Genomic DNA, 21050 nt, shown 5'->3' on the forward strand with positions numbered 1-21050 from the left:
AGTATTAATATCTACTCATACATTATTCTCCCCTGTGGGATTTTTGAAGTGGTCTTTCAGACAGAGGTGGTGCTCAATAAATATCTGTGAAATAAATAAACGAATAAGGGAGGGGCGCCTGGGTATCTCTGTTGGTTGAGGGGTGAGTGTCCGACTCTTGGTTTTGGCTCAGGTCATGATCACAGGGTCCTGAGATTGAGCTCCAAGTCAGGTGCTGTGCTCAACAGGGAGTCTGCTTGAGATTCTCTCCCTCTGCCCCTTCCTCTGCTCACACACTCTCTCTCTCTCAAATAAATAAATAAATCTTTTTTAAAAAATAAATGAATAAGGGAAGAACAAATGCTTTTGTCCCATTTTATAAGACTTTTTATTGTCTACTTCTTAAAAGCTTTGATTTTAGTTGTTTGAGGACTAAGGGGGACGTTAGCTGTGCATATCATGAGAACTCAAAGCAGTGGTCTTCAAACTTAATTGCTTTATGCATGACCTAAAGGAATTTTGAAAAACTATGACACATAACCTCTGACACATTGTGAAGTTGACATAACTTTTTATGTACTTTTAAGTGGTGGCAAGAGATATAATTCTTGTTTATTGTATATTGTCTAAGTATGTTAACTGAATTTTTGTTAAAACCTTGGCATTATAGTTTGAGTGCAGTTTATGGAAGATAAATGATTTTATGCAGTCAGTTCTCATTGTTAAGTCATTCAGCTTGCTTTTTGTCAGAAAGAGTACCACAACCTTAAAATGCAGATAACTAATGTGTATCAACTAAATTTGTTAAATTATTAAAAATTAAGTGAGTAATCAAATAATTAGTTAATTAAAATGCCTTATCCTGCCACTAGTTTCTATAATCTTATTCTAAGCTAGGTAAGACCTGTAGATTGCCTTCAGGTGAAATGAGATGTTACCTGCTTTAGTATTTCTGGCTTCGCTTTTGTGGGACCCTCTTTCAGGAGAAAATTAGTCTTCTGTGGTCCCCTTGTGTGTGTCCTAGAGGTTTTTACACTCCAGGAAGGATAGCACAGTAAGACTTAGTACTGGTGACAGGCTCCTCTTCTGTGGCAAGTGAGGCAAGTATGATTGTGAGTGGGGAAGTGGGAAAGAAGAAATGACAACAGCAAGCAGATCTCAGGCAGATTGATTTGAGGAAGGAGTATATTTGGACGTTGAGAATGTGGGAATAGATTCCCTCAAGACCGTGTGCATGAGCTTCCTCCCCATCAGTCCTTGGGGCTGGTTAGTCTGGATTGAAGACTGCTACCCTAAAGCTTCCCATGGGGCAATAGAGAAGCAGGAACTTTCGAAAGGGAATTCCTTTCTCCCAGCTATTCTCATATAAGGGAATTCATCTGAATTATCTGGCAGTCTCATCACATTTATACTTAATAACTACTTAAATGTTTTAGGCTTCTGAGGAAGGTGCCAGCGGCACGTTAGAATAGAGGTCAGATTGGGTTGTAATTCACTCTGGCCAACTTTAGTCATTTCACCTCTGAGTCACAAAGTCTGCCGCTTTGAAAGAGACGGATTGTAAAATCCAACTCCGATATTATTGTGCTGAGGATTAGATAATATTTATTTGCTCAGCCTATAGAAGGTACACATTTTCTTCAGTATCAAATTAAGTTTAATTTAATTTCATGGTGAGTGACAGTCTAGGATATTGAAATTATGTTTCCATTAAATGCTTTATTAAAATTGTCAGTGTTCTGCACCATGTGCTCTAGAACCTCTGCACCATGTGCTCTAGAACTCATATACTACAGAATTACACACTGTGAAGTATGGATCAGGGGCCATGTGCTTTTCATACGACATAAAACAAATAGCTATTGAAAATACCTGAAAAACCTACCTTTGTATTTTCTATATATTTTTTTCAGGGATTTGGGGAATTACTTGAGAAAGCAAAACAAAACAGTAATGACAGAAAAATTTCCAATGGTGATAACAGCCTCTTCTTCAGCAACTTCTCACTTCTGGGTGCTCCTGTCCTGAAAGACATCAATTTCAAGATAGAAAGAGGACAGTTGTTGGCGGTTGCTGGATCTACTGGAGCAGGCAAGGTAATGTCTTCTATTCCTCCTCATCAAGAACTTAATTTGGCATGCATTTCTTTCTTTTCCTAGGTTGTAGTGTAAGAGGGTGTGTTGGAGAAATTCTTACACTGGTAGTAGGAGAAAGCTTGGATATAGTGTCCCCTATAATAAAAATTATTCTACTGATCATATTCCCTAGTCTTTTTTTTTTTCTTCATATTAGTTCCAGCGGCTTTTTCTTCCACATCTTTATGTGGTACATGGCACACAACACAATGTCTTTTTTTTTCCCCCAAGTGCTGATCCTTACATTTATTAAATTTTTTTTTCTTTTTTTAAATTGGAACATAGTTGACACCCAATGTTACCTTAATTTCAGGTGTACGATATAACAATTGCATGCCTGTGCACATTACACTATGCTTACAAATGTAGCTACCGTCTGTCACCATCCAACACTATTATAATACCATTGGATATATTCCCTATGCTGTACCTTTCATCCATGTGACATATTCATTCCATACCTGGAAGCCTGTATCTCCCACTCCCCTTCACTCATTTTACCCATCCCCCCACCCTTCTCCCCTCTGGCAAACATCAGTTTGTTTTCTGTATTTATGGGTCTTTTTTTTGCTTTTCGTTTGTTTATTTTTTCCTTTTGTTTTTTAGATTTCACATGTAAGTCAACAAAGTGTGTTATACATGGTGGACATTCAGTAACTTTATTGAATAAATGAACCATTCATTTTTACCGGTGTTTGGCATAGACATTTTTTCAGAACTGGTCCAGGAAAATCATGACATGTATTTTACCTCAGAACCACATAGGCAGAAGGTCCCTATTTTGTTGATTTAGGATTTTAGAGAATGGACTCAGACTTGCTTAGGATTTATTATGAGAAAAAATTACTGAGTGGGATAGGCTTTTGAAAGAAATACATAGGAATGTTAATTTATTCAAAGCTGGTCTGCTTCCCACTCCCTACCCCCACCCCAACTTATTAAAAGCCAAGAATATTTAGAGATACGTCTGATGAAAATTAACAGGTTAAAAAGCAAAAACAGCTAAAAGGTCAAACTCAAGGATGAAAGGGAAGGAAGGAAGGAAAAAAGGGAGGGAGGGAGAGAGGGAAGGAAGGGAAGGAAGGAGGGAGGCAGGGACACTGCTGCTGTAAGAAAAAAATGTGAATAAAAATAGAAATTAAGAAACATTCCTGAAAGACATTCATTAATATCTAATATAGGAAGAACCATATTTTTGAAGGATTTAATTTGAAACTTGAGAAACAAAATGTTGCAGAAAATGTTTAGCCATTGAATTTGGTGTCCACAATGCTAGTAATACAATTTGCTTATTTCTTTCTCCAATTATGTTTTTCTACATGTAAAACAGACCTTTTAAATAAAGTAGCTGTAGTTTTATATTTTCTTCTTAGGAGAACTTGTTCCTCCTTTTAAGTATTATTTTTCCCTTCTATTTTTTATATAATATTAGTGGCAATTTTCACTATTAAAATAAAAAGATAACCATAGGAGGAGTTGTTCATCAACAAATTATAGATGATCTAAACAGGAATGTTTGCTGGTGAGAGGTAATTATGTTTCATATAATTTTTAAAATTCTGTTTATATGTTTAAAGTTACTTCTTTGAAAGGTGTACAAAAATAGCTTTGGACTCACAAATTATAAGACTTAATAGCAATTAAATTTCAGGCAATTCTTTTTTTTTTTTTTTTAAAGATTTTATTTATTTATTCGACAGAGACAGAGACAGCCAGCGAGAGAGGGAACACAAGCAGGGGGAGTGGGAGAGGAAGAAGCAGGCTCATAGCGGAAGAGCCTGATGTGGGGCTCGATCCCATAACGCCGGGATCACGCCCTGAGCCAAAGGCAGACGCTTAACCGCTGTGCCACCCAGGCGCCCCAAATTTCAGGCAATTCTATTAAGAATTGATGAGCAGATAATTGCTGGCTGGAGTTGCAGTTGGATCTTCTGGAAAGTGGCTCTGAAGACCAAGTCAGAGGAAGGCAGTGGTTCCTTAGGGATAATTAAGCTCTTCTGAGGACTTGGCAGCTCAATCCAGGAGGGAGCCTTTGCATAGTATTAGGAATGGAGTCTTTTATAATCTACCGGACAGAAGATCTAGCTAACGTATAAGATTGAATAATTGCAAATATTAACATTTGAAGTCAAATCCTATCTCACTCAGTTTGGTATACCAAAAGCCTTCAAGATAACTGAATAATTCTTCTACTTGTATGACTTAACCTAGTATGCTTGCAGAGATTTTATAGCATAAAGGTATTCAACACAGCATTGTTTCAATAACCAAAAATTGGAGGGATCCCTAAATGTCTACTATTAGGGGATCGATTAGACAAATTTTAGTGTAGTTACAGAATGGCATGTTATTCAGCCAGCAAAAAGGATGTTAAAAATAACTGTGAAGGATATGTATGATATACTGTTAATAAAAGCAACTTATATTATGTACATAATGATTTGTGTTTTATAAAAGCCCGTATATAGGTATACATGTGTCCGGAAGGACATTTATGGATCGAGTTGCTATCTCTGAGACTTTGGTTATATTTTGTATCTCTAGATTTTCCAAAGTTACAACAATTTATATATATATAAAATATATAAATATATAATATATATTGCAGTTATATAATATATATATATAATATATATCTATTAATACATATTATTTTCTTGAAACACTAAGGTCAGGTTTAATTTTATTGCTCTTTCCTGTTATAATTGTCTAGACCGTAAGGGAACCATGTCTTCTTTATCCTGTATTCCAAGGACTATCCTAGTGCTTGACACACATTTATTTAATTGAACATCTTTGGGAAAGTAGTTTTTTTTGGTTCTAATCTACATTAAGTGTCTTTCGTTTATGAAATTTCTGTGAATTATTTTAATTAAGCAAGATTGGTGTAAGAGTCTGAACCACTGGGTACCCTTGACCTAAGGCTGGCTTGTGGCATCTCCCCCTGGGTGGAGGGATTTTCATTTCTTCTGTTGTCCCCACCACAGCTGAAGCAGTTCTGTGGCCTTGCTGACAACTCCTGACACCACATAGTTTCTGTCATCCATCCTGACCTTACCCTGGTACTAAATTTTAGCTTGGTCTTAATAATAACTGAGCAGCAAATGTGTAGAATAAGCTATTAGTGCCTACTTTTATTTACATTTAAAATAAAATACAAATGCCCGTGAAGTTTTATCAACATTTATCAACATTTTATCAACGATTTATTCAGTAATGGTTTCACTTAATGTCCTAGCTCTCAAAATACCAAAATATTGATAAATAATTTTATATAATATATTTTTATATATTTTAATATTTGTATTATATTAATAAATATTAACATTAATATGTAATATAAATAATGTAAATATTATATATATTTAACATAGGTAGTCAGATCTTTTCCATTGTTTGGGTTTATAGAGCTGTTGTATATCAAAATAATGCTTCTAAAAATATTTAAAAATAAATATTGCGTCTAGCTTTAATTTTTATACAAAAGGATTTTCCATAGAAATAAAATATTTTAGATTTTTTTCTTCATGTAATAAAAATTATAAAATATACTGAAATGTGTATCACAAAGGTGTCTATTACTTAATCCTGCCTTCTTCCTAATGTATTTTAGTTGATATTATTATTTATTAAAATTTAACTGACAATTAAAAACTTTAGAAAATTAAAATATATAAAAAGTTGAAAAATTTCCCTTTCACTCTGTCTCTGATCAGTTTTCCTCTTTCCACCATTCTCTCCCCCAAACCAGGTAGCCACTCTTAATTTTTTGAATATATATATCTAAATAACTACATAGTATTGTACTGTACAGGTGGATGTTATATAATGTAATGAGTCATCAATTGATTGATACTTGGGTTGTTTCCAGGGTTTTGCTGATACAAAAATGACACGGTGAATATCCTTGCACACATGCCATTTAGCATATCTGTATCAGTAGGATAGCTTCCTAGAAATGGTATAGCATTTGTGTATTCATTGAGCTTCTGTCCCTGAAGATTGCATTAATCTATCTGTGTACCATATAATCTATATAAAAGTGTGGATTTCTCCATAGCATCACCAGCAGATGATGTTATCCAATTTTTACATTTTTTTCAGTCTTACTGTAGGGGGTAATGGCATAGCCATGTATTTTCAATTTGCATTTCTCTTATTATGAATAAAGTACGATATCTTTTCATATGTTTAAAGGCCTCTTCTATTTTCAGTTTTGGTGAAATAATTGTTCACATACTTGGTACATTTTTTAATGGGTTTGCTTTCTTTTTGCTTTTGATTTTAGAATCACTTCTTTAGAGATAAATTATTCTTTTGTGTGATCTAAGTTGCAAATATTTACTTCACTTTGACACTTTCTTCCTTTTGTTTTCTAGGCACAGGTTTTTTTTTTCATAAAAAAATTTTATTTTATGACTTTTGGTTTTTGAGTTATAGAAAGGCTTTCTTACTCCACAGTTGGTTTTTTTCCCCTTTAGGCATCTCCCAGTGCTTTCTTTAAGGATTTTAAAGTCTTATTTTTGTACTTTTTCTTTGACCTATTTGGAATTCATCATGAATATAGTATGAGGTATGGACAAAATTTCTTTGTTTGCCCTTTGGATGGCTGTCTAGCATCCAACACCATTTATTGAATAATCCATCTTTCCCCACTGATTTTATTTTATTTATTTATTTATTTTAAATATTTTATTTATTATTTGACAGAGATAGAGACAGCCAGCGAGAGAGGGAACACAAGCAGTGGGAGTGGGAGAGAAAGAAGCAGGCCCATAGCAGAAGAGCCTGATGTGGGGCTCGATCCCACAACGCCGGGATCATGCCCTGAGCCGAGGGCAGGCGCTTAACCGCTGTGCCACCCAGGCGCCCCTCCCCACTGATTTTAGATGCCACCTTTATTGAATACTAATTCGTTTGTGCATTTGGATCTGGTTTGTAGTTTTATTTCTGTTCCATTGGTTTGTTTCTTATGTAACAGTAATTCATTTTTAAAGTTATTGAGCCCTTATAATTTAATATAATGTATCATATTATTGAATTATATCATTTAACAAATTTATTGATTCACCAGTTTGTGCCAAGTATTATTCTAGGCCCTGAAGATATGGTAGTGAACAAAACCTACAACATATCCTCATCCCCATCCAAGGAGCTCACATTCTAGTGGGAGACAAACAAAAAAATAAGTATATGGAATGTCACCTGATAGGAAATGCTATAAAGATAAAGCAGAGAGAAGAAGATTGGTGATAGGGGTACAATTTCAAATAGGGGAGATAGAGAAAGCCTCACTGAGAGGTAACATTTGAGCAGGGACTTGAAGGAGGTGAGGGACAAGGTCATGTGGATAAACTGCAGAAGAGTCTTGCAGAGAGAGGGTGGAGCAAAGCCTTGAAATGGCACTAAGCCTGTAAGGTTCACAGAACAGCAAGGAGGTCAGCGGGGTTGGCACAGAGTCAGCCACAGAGGGTAGAGCTGTCAGAGGAGTAATGTGGGCTAGACCATTACTTGGGCTCTTCTAAATGAGCCTCAAGGGCCTTACGAAGGGGCTTGTAAAGAATAAGGCTTTTCTTTCTGAGGAAATGAGAGGCCATTGGAAGGTTTTAAGCAGAAAAGTAACATGCCTCGACTTATGTTTTGATGGGGCCACTTTGGAAATATGTTGTAGAGAGACAAGGGCAGAAGCAAGGAGATGAGTTAGGAGGCTATTGTGCTAACTGGGCAGGAGATGATGATGTTGGTTAATCCAGGTAGGGATGGAAGTAGTAGTCAGATTCCGGACATGTTTCTAATAAAGATACCACAGAATTAGATTGAAGGTGGCATATGAAAAAAATGGAAGAGTCAAGGATGAGTCCAAGGGTGAGTAACTGGAAGCATGAAGGTACCATTCATTACCTGAGAAGATTATAGGAGGGACTGGTTTGGATGGAGCTAGATTTTAGAACATTAAGTTTATAATGCATATTCAGCATCCAAGTTGAAATGTTAGTTGGAAATACAGGTCTGGTTTCAAGGGCCTGGGGGCTGGCAGTGTAAAAACTTGAGGCCAGGTGGGATTCCAAAGGACAGAGCATGGTAAGAAGGGAAAGGGATCAAGGTGTGAGCCTAAGGGCCTTCCAACTTTTAGAGGTTAGGGAGGTGTTTTGTCATACAGGATATATTCATAATAACTTTACATGAAATCTTTGGGTTTTTCTTTTTTTTTTTTATTCCCTGGTGTGAGCTCCGATAAAATCAGTTTTTTTCTTTCTCTGTTGCCTCCTTTTCTTCTACTCAATTTTAGTCAGTAGTGTTATCTTTCTTAATGCTTTATCTTTGTATTGTTAAATATGCTTACACTTCTGTTACCCAATGTGTTATGTTTAAATGATATCCTTGACTTCCGGTTTTTCTTGATAAGGCAATCGGTAAATTTTCTTTATACCCCATTTCCTTTGTTTTGTTTGTATTTTACTTAAAACTTTTCTTCTTGTCAGGGCATATAACATATTTAAATTCTCTTCTTCAACTCTAATTCCCACATTAGTTTAAATTTTAGTTCATAGTCTTTTATATAAAGACTTTGCTCACTGATAGTCCTTTTGCTGAATCTTCTTCAGTCTCTTGGATGATTTTATCCTTGTTTCTTCAAGAAGTGCTCATGGAAGCAATCTTATCTGACTCTGTCTCTTTTTAACTGATCTCTTCTTTGTTAGGTGAAGATCATATTGAATCTATCTTGTTGGGTTATCATGAGGATTAAATAAATTAATGCAGTTAAATCACAGAGACTAGCACCCAGCATAGACCGAGTACTCAACGAATGTTAGCTGGTTCTAATCTTTCCCTAACGTCCTCCAAACCCACCCCAACGATTTGAATCAGGTGTTCCATCCCTGTGAACCTCTACCATAGCTCTTATCACACTGCACTGTAATTGTCTCTTTTATTCCTCTTTCTTTTGTACACAGAAACATATCCAGAACAGAAAGTGCTTAATAAATTTTGAATCAAATGAATTAATGTAGAATCCTTTAAAATCAGAACATATACCTCTGCTTAGGATGATAGTTGGAGGCAGGTGTATTCTGAGTGATTTGATCAAATGATTTAACTTAATAACCATGGTTTTATTTACAGACTTCACTTCTAATGATGATTATGGGAGAACTGGAGCCTTCAGAGGGTAAGATTAAGCACAGTGGAAGAATTTCATTCTGCTCTCAGTTTTCCTGGATCATGCCTGGCACCATTAAAGAAAACATCATCTTTGGTGTTTCCTATGATGAGTACAGATATAGGAGTGTCATCAAAGCATGTCAGCTAGAGGAGGTAAGTAACTGTGTGACATACTTATTATGCATATGAAATCTTCAAACTATCTAAGGTATATAATTAGCCCCCTGTTCAATCAGTCAGTCTACATATATTAATCAAGTTTCCAACATGGGCAAACTACTCTGAGTAAATCAACTAATAAAATATATGACCCCTGCTTTAAGAGACTTACAAAACATAGAGAAGGTATAATTTATTTTTAAAATGATGGGCTGATTTAGTTACAATAAAAGCCCTTTATGAAATGGAGAGAATTTTATTGAGTCATTAGTGAGACGCATGTTCTCAATGGATATTTATATGGCATGCATTTTTTAAAAGATACTTCAAAATTACATGAGAGGATTTTAATAATTTTAATAACCACCAAAGCCTAATGGAATGAGCATTGACCTGCCAGTAGAGAATCAGAGATAATATTGTGACTATATTTTATCCTTTGGCTTGAACATATAACCATATGACCTCTAGTGACTGTCATTCTCTAAAACAGAGGCAAAATGAAGATGATGCTATTGACTCATGTTATAATCACATTAGGGAATAGGCTAATTAACTGAAAATATGTGAAGTATTCCAAGTGAAGCCAGTATGTAGATCTTGGGCTATTCAATACATAAATCGTATGGTGGAGGGTTCAATAATTATCGATGTAAATGTTTAGGCAGGAAATATATAATTATGAGGTTTATCAACAATATTGCCTGAATAGTGATCTTGATTCAAAGTTACTGTCTTTGGGACATGGCTCAGTCAGTTTAGCATCTGACTCTTGATTTTGACTCAGGTCATGATCTTAGGGTCATGATCTGTCCAGCCCCTCTCTTCCTCTCCCTCTCCCCTTCACCCCTGCTTGTGCCCTCTTTCTAAAAAACAAACAAACAAAGTCACTATCTTTGATAGGTGGCATCTGACACTAAGGATTCCTTTAAGTCACGTTTTATGAAAAAAACTGTAGTAGTAATAAAATGAAAGTTAAATACAGTGCATGAAAAATAGAAAAAGGCGGGGCGCCTGGGTGGCACAGCGGTTAAGTGTCTGCCTTCGGCTCAGGGCGTGATCCCGGCGTTATGGGATCGAGCCCCACATCAGGCTCCTCCGCTATGAGCCTGCTTCTTCCTCTCCCACTCCCCCTGCTTGTGTTCCCTCTCTCGCTGGCTGTCTCTGTCTCTGTCGAATAAATAAATAAAATCTTAAAAAAAAAAAAAGAAAGAAAAATAGAAAAAGGCTAATTGTCAGTTAGAAAGAAGCTGCAATTCTTATAAACGAGAGATACCTGCTTGTACAAGTGGCTCTCCGTGTATACACTGACCCCTTCAACAGGAGTTTTGTAGACTTCCATTCTCTTATTTTCTATACATGAAAGCATAATGAAAATAAAAACCATCCTGAAAAGGTACTGGATTTATTTTGAAGAAGATATTCTTCATTCCTCAAAAGCTCTTCTTCCAAGAATAGTATTTCACAACCTGGAGGTTGAAACTCTCAGGAGATTTATTATTAAACAAACAAACAAAAAAATCTGGGTGTTTTTAGAGACCACAGATATTTGTCTAGGTGGGGACTGGGATGTAGGAGTGTTAGTGTCTTGCAAGATAAATCATAGCTTTATTTATTGGTTGAAAGGTGTTGGAAGGTTTCTGGTATGCTTTACTTTTTTTGCTTTGAATATACCTTTTCTCATAGAAATAATTTTACAGATGGTGATTTGATTCCACCAAATAAAAGTATATTTAATCCAAACAGAGCATAGCTATATTACTAATAATAAATTCAGAGCTGTGGGTCCCTTATTCATGAAATGAGCATTTACTAACATGAATACTGTGCTAAGTGAGAGAAAACCAAGCTGAAAAACACACGGTCCATTTTCTAAAGGTTTCATGTCATAGTGATCTGTGTTTTAGTGAACTATTGTATGGTATGTGAATTATATCACAATAAAGCTGTTAAAAATAATGAAAGAAAAGAGGATAAGAGAAAGAAGAGCATATTCTTTTCTCATTCTATGACCAACCTCAAAATTATTTTTAAAGTGTGTAAGTTAGTGTTTTTTTAGTATGTTCACAGGGCTGTATACCCATCACCACATCTTCTCCTCTAAAAGAAGTGTCATTAGCAATCAGTGTCCATTTCTTCATACCTACCCTGCCCCTGAACACACAGCTGGCTCTAAACAACCACTAATCTACCTTCTGTCTCTAAAATTTTCCCGTTCTGGATATTTAACACAAATGCAGACATTCAATATATGGCCTTTTGTGCCCAAATAAACTTTTGAACTCAAAAAGTTAAGAAGTCTTCATTTTGAAAACATTTGAGACTTGCTGCATTTTGTAAAAATATGAATAGAATAAGATCCTTATACTTGAGAGGTTCATGGACCAGTAAGGGAAGGAAACACATCAATAGAGAATGTAGTTGGTGCTCTAATAGAAAATGAGAGAGCCATTTCTATGGGAGTGAAAAGAGAGAGCATAGGAATCGATCTCCGTCTGCCTGATGTAAGGAAATAACCTTGAAAGGAGGTACAAGTGATCCATTGTGGAATTCCAGTGGTGACAAGAGTGAAATTGATGGCTTTGGAGGAATTTTTTTGATTAAGAACGTTGGAGCTGCCAATAAAGTAGAAAGAAGGTTAGGTTGGTCTGATGAAGCAGGAGATTGTTGAATAAATGGTAACTGGATTATTGAGAAAATTAAGTGGGATAAATATAAAGTGCGTAACATAGCGTCTGGTGTAAATTAGCCATTCAGTAAATATTAGCTCATTTCTACTTCCTTTTGAGGTGGAGAATACTGCTAGAGAGTGTGATGTAAGATAAATGTGTTCTTAGAGTCAGTTCTTGTCAGGGAGTGACTACTACGGAAATAAGATGAAACAGTGTAATTAAGATGGGGAACCATGATGGCTATGAAAAGTCATCCATGTGAATTTTGATGATGACAAAAGTGGTTACAAGAAAAAAATTATAGAAGTGGTTATCTGTAAATATGGTGGTTGTTCTTCATGACCCAATCAACAAAAGTTGGAGTATTCTGTGGAAGAAAACAGATGGCCTGAGACAAGCTGGAGTTCAGGCATATTGCTTCCATGCTCCAGAAATGGCAATGGGAGGCGATTCTAGTTTCTATGTGCCTTTCACATCCCAAAACGTGACTCTGTACCAGACACTGTTCACTGTGTTGGGGTCAGGGTGGGTACAAAATGAAAATGTTATCATCCCTTCCCACAAATAACTTATGGGCTGGGTTGGAGGAAAACAGACAGAAAGAGACCCTTTCAATATACAACAGTGAGTATTGGGATAAAGGTATTCTTAGGGCTCTGTGGAAGCCCAGTTGAGGGCTTTTGGCTTTCTGCAGCAGTTCAGGAAGGGCTTTCTCTAAAAGTGGACAGCCTGAAGGATGAGTAAAAATGGGAACGGTATTCTGGACAAAAGAAACTAAGCAGAAACACAGGACATGAAACTAGTTGGTTAGTACAGGGAACCACATGCATCTTGATAGAACCAGAGTACAGTTGGGGGACACTGAGTGTGGAGGGAGGAATGAACCCAAGGAACTGTGTCCTGGGGGCCTTGTACACCAGTCTCAGGAATTTGGTCTTGGAGAGCTTTAATCAGAGGAAGAAGGATGCAGTCAGTTTTGCATTTTAGATCTATCACTTTGGCTGTAAGATGAGAAACAGAATTAAGGTGGGTGCATTTTGAAACTGTGGGATAGCAGAAAGAACATATATTTTGAAATCTGACAGAGTTGGGTTACTAAAGAAAGTTACTTAATCCTATCATACACTGCGTTTTATCCTCTGTAATATAGAGATTATATTATCTATTTTATAGAGAGTACTTAATAAATAAAACAGCCAGTAGTAGTAGTAATAGTAGTAGTAACAGAAGTACTAGTAGTAGTAGTAGTAGTAGTAGTAGTAGTAGTAGTAGTATTTGCTATTCTGACTAAAAGAAGGAAGACTAACGGGCTGTTTCCATAATCCAGATAAGGGTTGTGAGGGACAAGAGGAAACAGAAGGTAAGTGGAGAAATTGTGAGATCTGGAATGCCATATTTATATACTATTTCCATCCAAGGATAGGAAAGGGCATCAGGGAAAATGGGCCTTTGGGGAAGACTGAGGGTTTTTTCCCTGAAGAAATTAGAAGAGAGAAATTGATTTAGGATGAAGGATTCCCTGCCCAATGGGAATTGGAAAGGGGGACAGGTAGGATTGCTGTGGGTTTAGGAAGGAAGCGTGTGGAGGTGAATTACATAGAACTGAGACATCCGATCAAGGCAGAGAGATCACAGGTCTTACTAACAAAATTTCCACTGGAGGACACCCCTAGGTGGGCTTGAAAAAGTAATTGTTATAACAGTGATGATGACGATGTGCATTTTGCTTTTGGTATGTAGACTTCCCTGTTCTTCTCCTTTGCCTTAGATTGTCAAAACACTTAGCTTTTCATTTCCTGATGATCTCTGAGTCCCCGCTCTCTCTTGTCCTGCTGTCATTTGCAACTAGGCCTTTCCGGTCATCTTGTAATAGGCAAAAACATCCAGCATCCTAAATTCTTTGTATTTGAGGCTGGCAGATGTAGTGAATACACTGAATATACAGTGCGCCTGCTTCTTTTCTTGTTGCTGAATATTCCCTGTATGCTGTTATCTATCCAATTACATGGCAAATTGCTTGAGAGCCCTGACTCTTAAAAGTTTATTTTGGTATATTCCACCCAGGATGTGGAGAGGCAGTCTGGTAAATTCTTTTAAGTGACTGTTTCAACAATATTTTGGAGTAGGCCTGCCAGTTATGGGAATTTTGCTCAGCATGTGTTCCCCTCTGAGCCTTGCAATCTCTCGGGACAGGAGGAGATGATCCCATGGCAAGAGTACCTTACTGGTAGACTAACAAAAGGAATTAGAATGCTAGACTATCTTAGTCAAAATCAAAGGTTTCCTCTATTTTCAGTCCTTAAGGGTTTCCAATTTTGGTATTTTTCTTGTCCTTCTCAAGCAGGTGTTCCTCCCCTTTCAGGAAGAGCCAGAGGGGGCTTTCCCAAGTGAAGTTTTTCTTTTTTAAGCGTGGAGTTTAGCGGGTAGGACCACGAAACCCCCGCAGAGTCCCCGAGGACGTGCTGCTAGGGCCAGCCACAGACAGATGCCCTGGCTGTGCTCCCCGAGCGGCCCCTAGCCCCAAATACAAACAGCCATGAGTCAGTCTGTTTTCATTTTGACGGCCAGCGTTGATCTGTTTCTTAATGTGCTCCAGCCAGACTTGGAACTGGAGATGAGAACGGGATATTTTCTTCCTCATTTTTGTGTTTTTGTTCAGCCCTAGTATCTACAGAGCACTTGCGTATGTAGTGGTGTTTGCTGTCATAGGAGCAGGCAGATAGGTGTAAATTGGCATGGATAGGAAACAGCACGCATAACATATTTCACATAGTTTTCTGATTTCAGTTTGTTGGAAACTCTTCCCTCACAGGGATCGCTTAAAGACATTATCACAGGGTAGGGCATGGAGACAGCTCTGTGCTGATAGAAGGACTCCCAGCATGCAGACATGAGGCAGCAAGTCAGGTGCGGGTCCTTCCCCTTCTGTTTTGTCCTTTAGGAACATATCCATGTCTTGCTTTACATTTCTTTCTTCGGATCTGGATGATGGTGCCATGGATTCCTAGACAAATGTACAGGTTTTTTGTGTTTTTTTTTTTAAATACCATTTTATATTCCTATGCCCATTAACTTACTCTTCTCTTTCCATGTAACCAGACTACCCCTGAGGGTCCTCCTAAATATTTGTATGCTTTTGTAACTAGCACTAGAGATTTTGCTAGATTAAAAAGAGGACTTCATGTAACTGGGCCCTTGTTAGTTTATCCCTTAAGGAGATTGTAACCCTGTTTTGTTATTGAAAGAAGGACAGACTTCACTGTTCTCTTGTCTTTTTTTATTTCCAGGGTACTGCTTTTTTTTTTTTTTTTAACACTTTACCAATACCTTACCCTAACACAGAGCCCCACAGCTGACAGCAAGAGAATTCTAGGCAGGCTGGTGTTTAGGTAATGGGTAGTTGGACTGACTATATTCAGTGACTCACTCTCTTGTAAAAGTACCTGGGTTTGGCTTTTATGATAGTGCATGGTGGGAGGTGGGGTGTGGGATATGAGAAGAGGTTAGGGACTTAGGATATGTAATCGGTTTCCACAGAGTTGTTGAGATCCTTTTGTAACCGCAAAATGGTCTTCATTAAGTATTTGTCTTGGCAGCCATTACATATGCATTGTAATAAAAATATTTACTATGTAAGTTGCAGAATTAAAATCTGTTTGTGTTTTCTCTACCACCACTGCTTGGCAGTTTTCATCTTTAAGTCACTAGAAGAAAACAGATTAGGATGAAAATTGGCAAGAAGTTGCTAAAGGAAAAAAAAAAACTTGGGAGGGAAATTGGCAAGAAATATGAAAAACTTGGGAGGGAAGTAAGCAAAGAAATGAGTTAATGACTGTTCTGGAAAATAAATTCTATCATGCAGATACCACAAGTCTAATTAAATTTGAATTTGACCTCAGAATATCCAGATCTGACCAAAACTAACCTGTATGAACAGAGGCTGAAACTTTGGATGGTGAGTCTACCACTATAGGAAAATTCAGTAATGTTCATTCAAGAGATCTGTAAATAAAAAGGGGCCATAGAAATTAACATTTGCATTCAGTAGCAGCCAAGACATAATGGAGACGTAAAACAGATATTTGAAACATTGAACGGTGTCCCCTATACCAGAATAAACCATACTTAATGATTGCACCTTGAACCACCTGTAATTTTCTCCTAATAGGTAATTAAGTTGGAAAGCACTGCCATTTATTTACTGTAATATGAAGCAAGTACATTTATTTTATAAAACCATTGAACCAGAACCTAACAGAAATGCCATAGCATTTCCTGAACTGAACTGTTATTTCACTTCATTTGAGCCCTGGAACTTAAAAATAAACACTAGCTAACATCTGTCGAGAGAGCACATGTTGGCACTGCTGTGCTAAGTACTTTGCACACATTGGTCCATTGAATTCTCATTTTCTCGTTACCTAGGGACAACTTTGCTTAGAGTTTGCAGTCAAAGAGAAACTGTGCTGATTTCTAAAAGTGTGATCCTCATTTTAGCAGTTGAAATGACAAATTCTGGAATTAATTATTAGCTTAACAAATGAGAGTTTTGCATCTCTAAAACCAAAATAGCTGTAAGACTGCCTGTCTTAGTGAGATTTGGGCAAGTAAACAGAACAATATTATAAAAATTTAATTATAATGGTCTGGGACCAGGCTATCTCATGTGTAAATAATGAAATGAAAATATTTAAGCTAGGTTTTCATATTAAAAAACAAAAAAATGGTGAAGTTTTCCAAAGGTGAAAGCTATGATGTGTCTTTATGTCTCTGCCTAAGTTTTCATCCCTCCTGAAGAACTGGGATTCTGAGCCCTGCACTCTTGGAATTTTCCTCTTTGTAGCAGTGGCTAATGAAAAAAGATCAAGGGAAGATTTTACACTTATATTTTCAGGAACGTTAGAACTCAGTCATGTTCGTGAAGGTTTTTGTAGGAAGGGAAACTTGGTTTTTCTAAAAATTCTGAGTACAAGTGTTCTCTTGAAAAACAGCCCTCAAAATGGCAATTGTATTACCATTAATGTCTTTCAGAACGAAGTTCATAATACCTAATTTTTATTCAAAAGGTTTAGCTAGGCGTGATTCAAATTTACTAAATTAAACAGTTGATTTCAACAAATATTTGAGTTCCTCCTATGGACACAGTATGTTAGGTACTCTGGATGCTGCCTACAAGTGTGACAAGGGTCCCTGTCTGCAGTTAATTTTTGACTTACAGATATTTGGGGGGAAAGACATATATATATATATATTTTCACTCATTTAGTAAATATTTGTAAGTGCAAACATTGAACTAAAGACTCTGCCAAACTCTGGGAATTATTAATGAACAAGACATAATCCCTGTCCTTAAGGGGCTTTTATTCTAGTACAGATGACCAAGTAAAAACCAGAGCAGTTTGGTAAATTTTATGGTATTGATTAATATGGGGTCCTTCAATGAGTACAGAGAAGCAGCATTTAATCTGATCTTAGAAGTTCAAGCAAGATTTCCCTGGAAGAAGTGACATATCAGGTGAGAGATGTTGGATGAGTAGGAGTTATTTGAAGAAGAATAGGGAGAACATTCCAGAAAGAGAGCAGATTGTACAAGGCCTAGAGCCCAGAGGGAGCACTGTAGATTTGAGGAGCTATAGTGAGTTCTCTGTGGCTAGAGTGTGTAATGAATGCGCCCGGAGCCAGGAGAGAGCACTGCACTTTTGCAGGAGCTCTAGGTAGGGCAGCATAACTGGGGTCTGGAAAGATAGGGGTATATGGTGATAGCTGAACTGGGAGAGGACAATCATATCATGGTTTCTGTCCTTCCATTTGCCAGCAATTAAATAAATAAAAAAAGCCAAAAGAGGTAGAAAGACGAAGTTTCACTTTTGTGTTTCGTGTAAATCCAATTGGTGAAATCCAATTCTCATACAGCATTCTAGCTGCAGAGGAGACAGAGAAATGTGGTAGTTGGTGGGAGCACAGGGAATTACCCTCAGAGGAGAGCAAATGGGTCTCCAGCATCCTCCACGGTGGCTTTTCTTTACTGGGGGAAGTGCCATAATAAAAACAGTATTTTGGGAAGATTCATCTAATATAATAAATAAATTGAAGGGGGATAATGGAGATGTTGTGGTTGGAAGTTTATGATGTATTTTTATTCCAATTCTAAAGAAAAGGAAGTAAAATTTTTAAGAGACTTGCTGAAGATCTGTAATTGATAGGACCAGCAAGAGAGTCCGTCTTCTGACTCCTTACCTTTTTTCTGTACGCTATTAGGGTTATTGCTTATTAGAAAAGAAACTCTAAATTAGACTCTAATGACTTACCCATTGAACATTGCTGACTTTAAGTTTTAAGATTTAGGCTAGTTAATCTCACTATGATGTTAACAGTATTATTAAGCCATTAAGATTGTAAATCTGCCATTTGTAAAGGAGAAGATTATGGTAACAAAACCTTGTGACCTAATGACATTGAGCATTCCATGACATAGTTGTGAAGACTATTTGCAGGCTATTTGTTTTCATGGAAATGATATGTCAAGCCACATGGTCCTAAATAAACGTATCTTGGAAAAGCCACCTATACCACACACTTGAAATTTAAGTAAGTTAGGAAATTTCTCCCCAGATCCTCTTCCAAATTGTCTTCTCCTTTTCCTTTCCCACTGAGGCAGAATCTCTTCTTCATGCCTTATAACCTCAAATTTACAATATGGAAGTCCAAGTAGGTGGGCAGTCTGCAGAGGGGAGGAAGCCTGCTCAGGGCGAGTTGAGCAGCTGGGGCTCCAAAGTCAGGTCTTGAGAGAACAAGGATCATGGTGGGATTGCTTCAGAGGAAATGGGTGAGTGAGTGTTGAAGCCCATCTCCTAAGGAACTGAATTCCAAAGCTGACTTAGGTACTAGGGAGCTGGGAGCCGAGTTAGGAATTAGGAAGTCCAGAGCAGGATCAACCACAGGATAGCACAGCAATGTGCTGCCATAGTACTGGGAAAGAAGTGCTTTATCAGGCCTTGGATTGGTCCCAGAATCTTGGGTGGGTAGACCTAGAAGAGATAGTAAAGGAATTAACAGCTTCCTAAATGCCAATTCTTAGACCGGCTGAAGCAAAATCATCTTAGGGAGCTTTTAAAAACTAGATTTTTAAATGTCATTTCAGAGAATCTGAAATCTGGAGTCCAGAAGTTAAATGAATCTAATGTAGAGCCAGAATAAGAGAAATAAGATCGTCATCCTACTCCTCCTCCTCCCTATCCCTCCTCCTCCTCTACTTCTTCTTCTTCTCCTCCTTCTCCTTCTATTACTACTACTACTACTACTACTACTACTACTTCTTCTTCTTCTTTTCTTCTTCTTCTTCTTCTTCTTCTTCTTCTTCTTCTTCATCTTCATCTTCATCTTCATCTTCATCTTCATCTTCTTCAACTTTCCTAACTTTACTTCCTTGGGAGCATTTACCCGGGGACACTTGAAATCATTGCATTTCACAGTTCTTCCTTTAAAAATGCTTATGCTATTTTCAAATTCAAATACAGACCTACATACATACAGAAATAAACACTAAAGAGGCATAGAGATTTTAACAGAATTACGTATATACTCACAAGTTCAGACATAAAACCATATATATGTATGTATATCTCCAAATGTTAAACAGTAGTTTAATATTGGTGAGTAAATCCATTACATAAAATAACCAGCATTTTGTACTTTTGTTGGCTGCAATAAAAATTATATTGGAATTTGAGTTTTCTGCTATAAATTTGGTCAGTACCAAATCTCAGTGAAAGAAGAGCTTTTATTTTTCAAGTTGATAAAAAGTTCTCATTTCTTATGCTTTCTAGCAAGGATTAATCTTTAGCCAATATTTCCATGTACAGCTACTTGTAATCAAGTTTGATTTAAGTCAACAAATTATCTTTCCTAATAAGCAGAACTCTAGGTTTTAATTTATGAATTTATTCATGTGTATTTACTGCTGTAGAAGTTAACTTCTGTTGATACATCATACAGAGCTACCCAACACTCTCAAGATAACACATCCGTGTTTATAAAAGCTATGTGCAAAAATGTTTGAAATTCATTCTCTCGCTCTCTTTCTAGAACTCTCTTAGCTTTCTTGCATTCTCTCCTTCCCTTCCTCTGTCCTCCCTACCCCTTCTCTCTCTTTCCCTAACAGTTCTTTTCATCTCCCTCCTTGCTCATTTTCCTTGTGTATAAAGCACAAGTGCTTAGTAATTATTAAACATTAATAACTTTGGCACTAACTGTCCAGTGATTTACTCTTAAAAACATGCTTTATTGCCTGTTATTACCTCTAAAGTTCATGTTCCCTCAATCCAAGCTTCACACCCTCCTCCCTTACCACAAGCAGCTATATTGTTAAGGTTGTTTTAAACAGTGATAAGGTAGCCATAAAACAAGGTCTATGATACTTTCCTATCTACAAGTCACAGGAAGCTCAAATGAACTCAGCAAATATTGCAAAATTGCAAGAACCATTAAATGTAACACTCCGCCCTTTACTTAAAGTTCTCCCTCTGTTAAATATAATGACACCCTATATCATTCCTCTGTTACGTGTTCAAGTCAGTTAGTGAGCTTTGTATTAGCAGTTCCTCTTTAACAACTTCTGGTTTGTCTGGCTCAGTTGAATAATATTAGGGTGGTGTTTAGGTGCATTTTTAAAAAGTAAAATGATAAACATTTATGCGAGAAGCGCATACATCACATTGAGTATATTATACATTTCTTGACAATAAATTAATCTTTATGGCATACTTATTATGGCATTACTTTGACCTTCTCTCTTGCTCTTTATCTAGGTATTTTCAAGTGTTTTACAATCTCAAACAGACCTAATATAGTATATGCACAGAATCCTTTGAAGTTGGCATTTGCCTTTCCAACCAGCATGTTGTAAAGGAAGTTAGCTCAAAGAGTAAGGGTGTGTTTGAGC

At 36.9% G+C, this 21050-nt stretch overlaps 1 protein-coding gene across 1 annotated transcript in view; it reads left to right on the forward strand.

Annotated features, from left to right (window-relative positions):
* The window catches only part of CFTR (CF transmembrane conductance regulator), a 163885-nt gene that overhangs the window by 59137 nt on the left and 83698 nt on the right, over positions 1-21050 (forward strand). Inside the window, exons 10-11 of the mRNA XM_048213069.2 lie at positions 1893-2075; positions 9240-9431. Of these exons, the coding sequence (XP_048069026.1) occupies positions 1893-2075; positions 9240-9431 (375 nt within the window). The remainder of the gene's footprint in view (positions 1-1892; positions 2076-9239; positions 9432-21050) is intronic.

This window comes from Ursus arctos, unplaced genomic scaffold, assembly GCF_023065955.2.
Source record: "Ursus arctos isolate Adak ecotype North America unplaced genomic scaffold, UrsArc2.0 scaffold_3, whole genome shotgun sequence".
NCBI lineage: Eukaryota > Metazoa > Chordata > Mammalia > Carnivora > Ursidae > Ursus > Ursus arctos.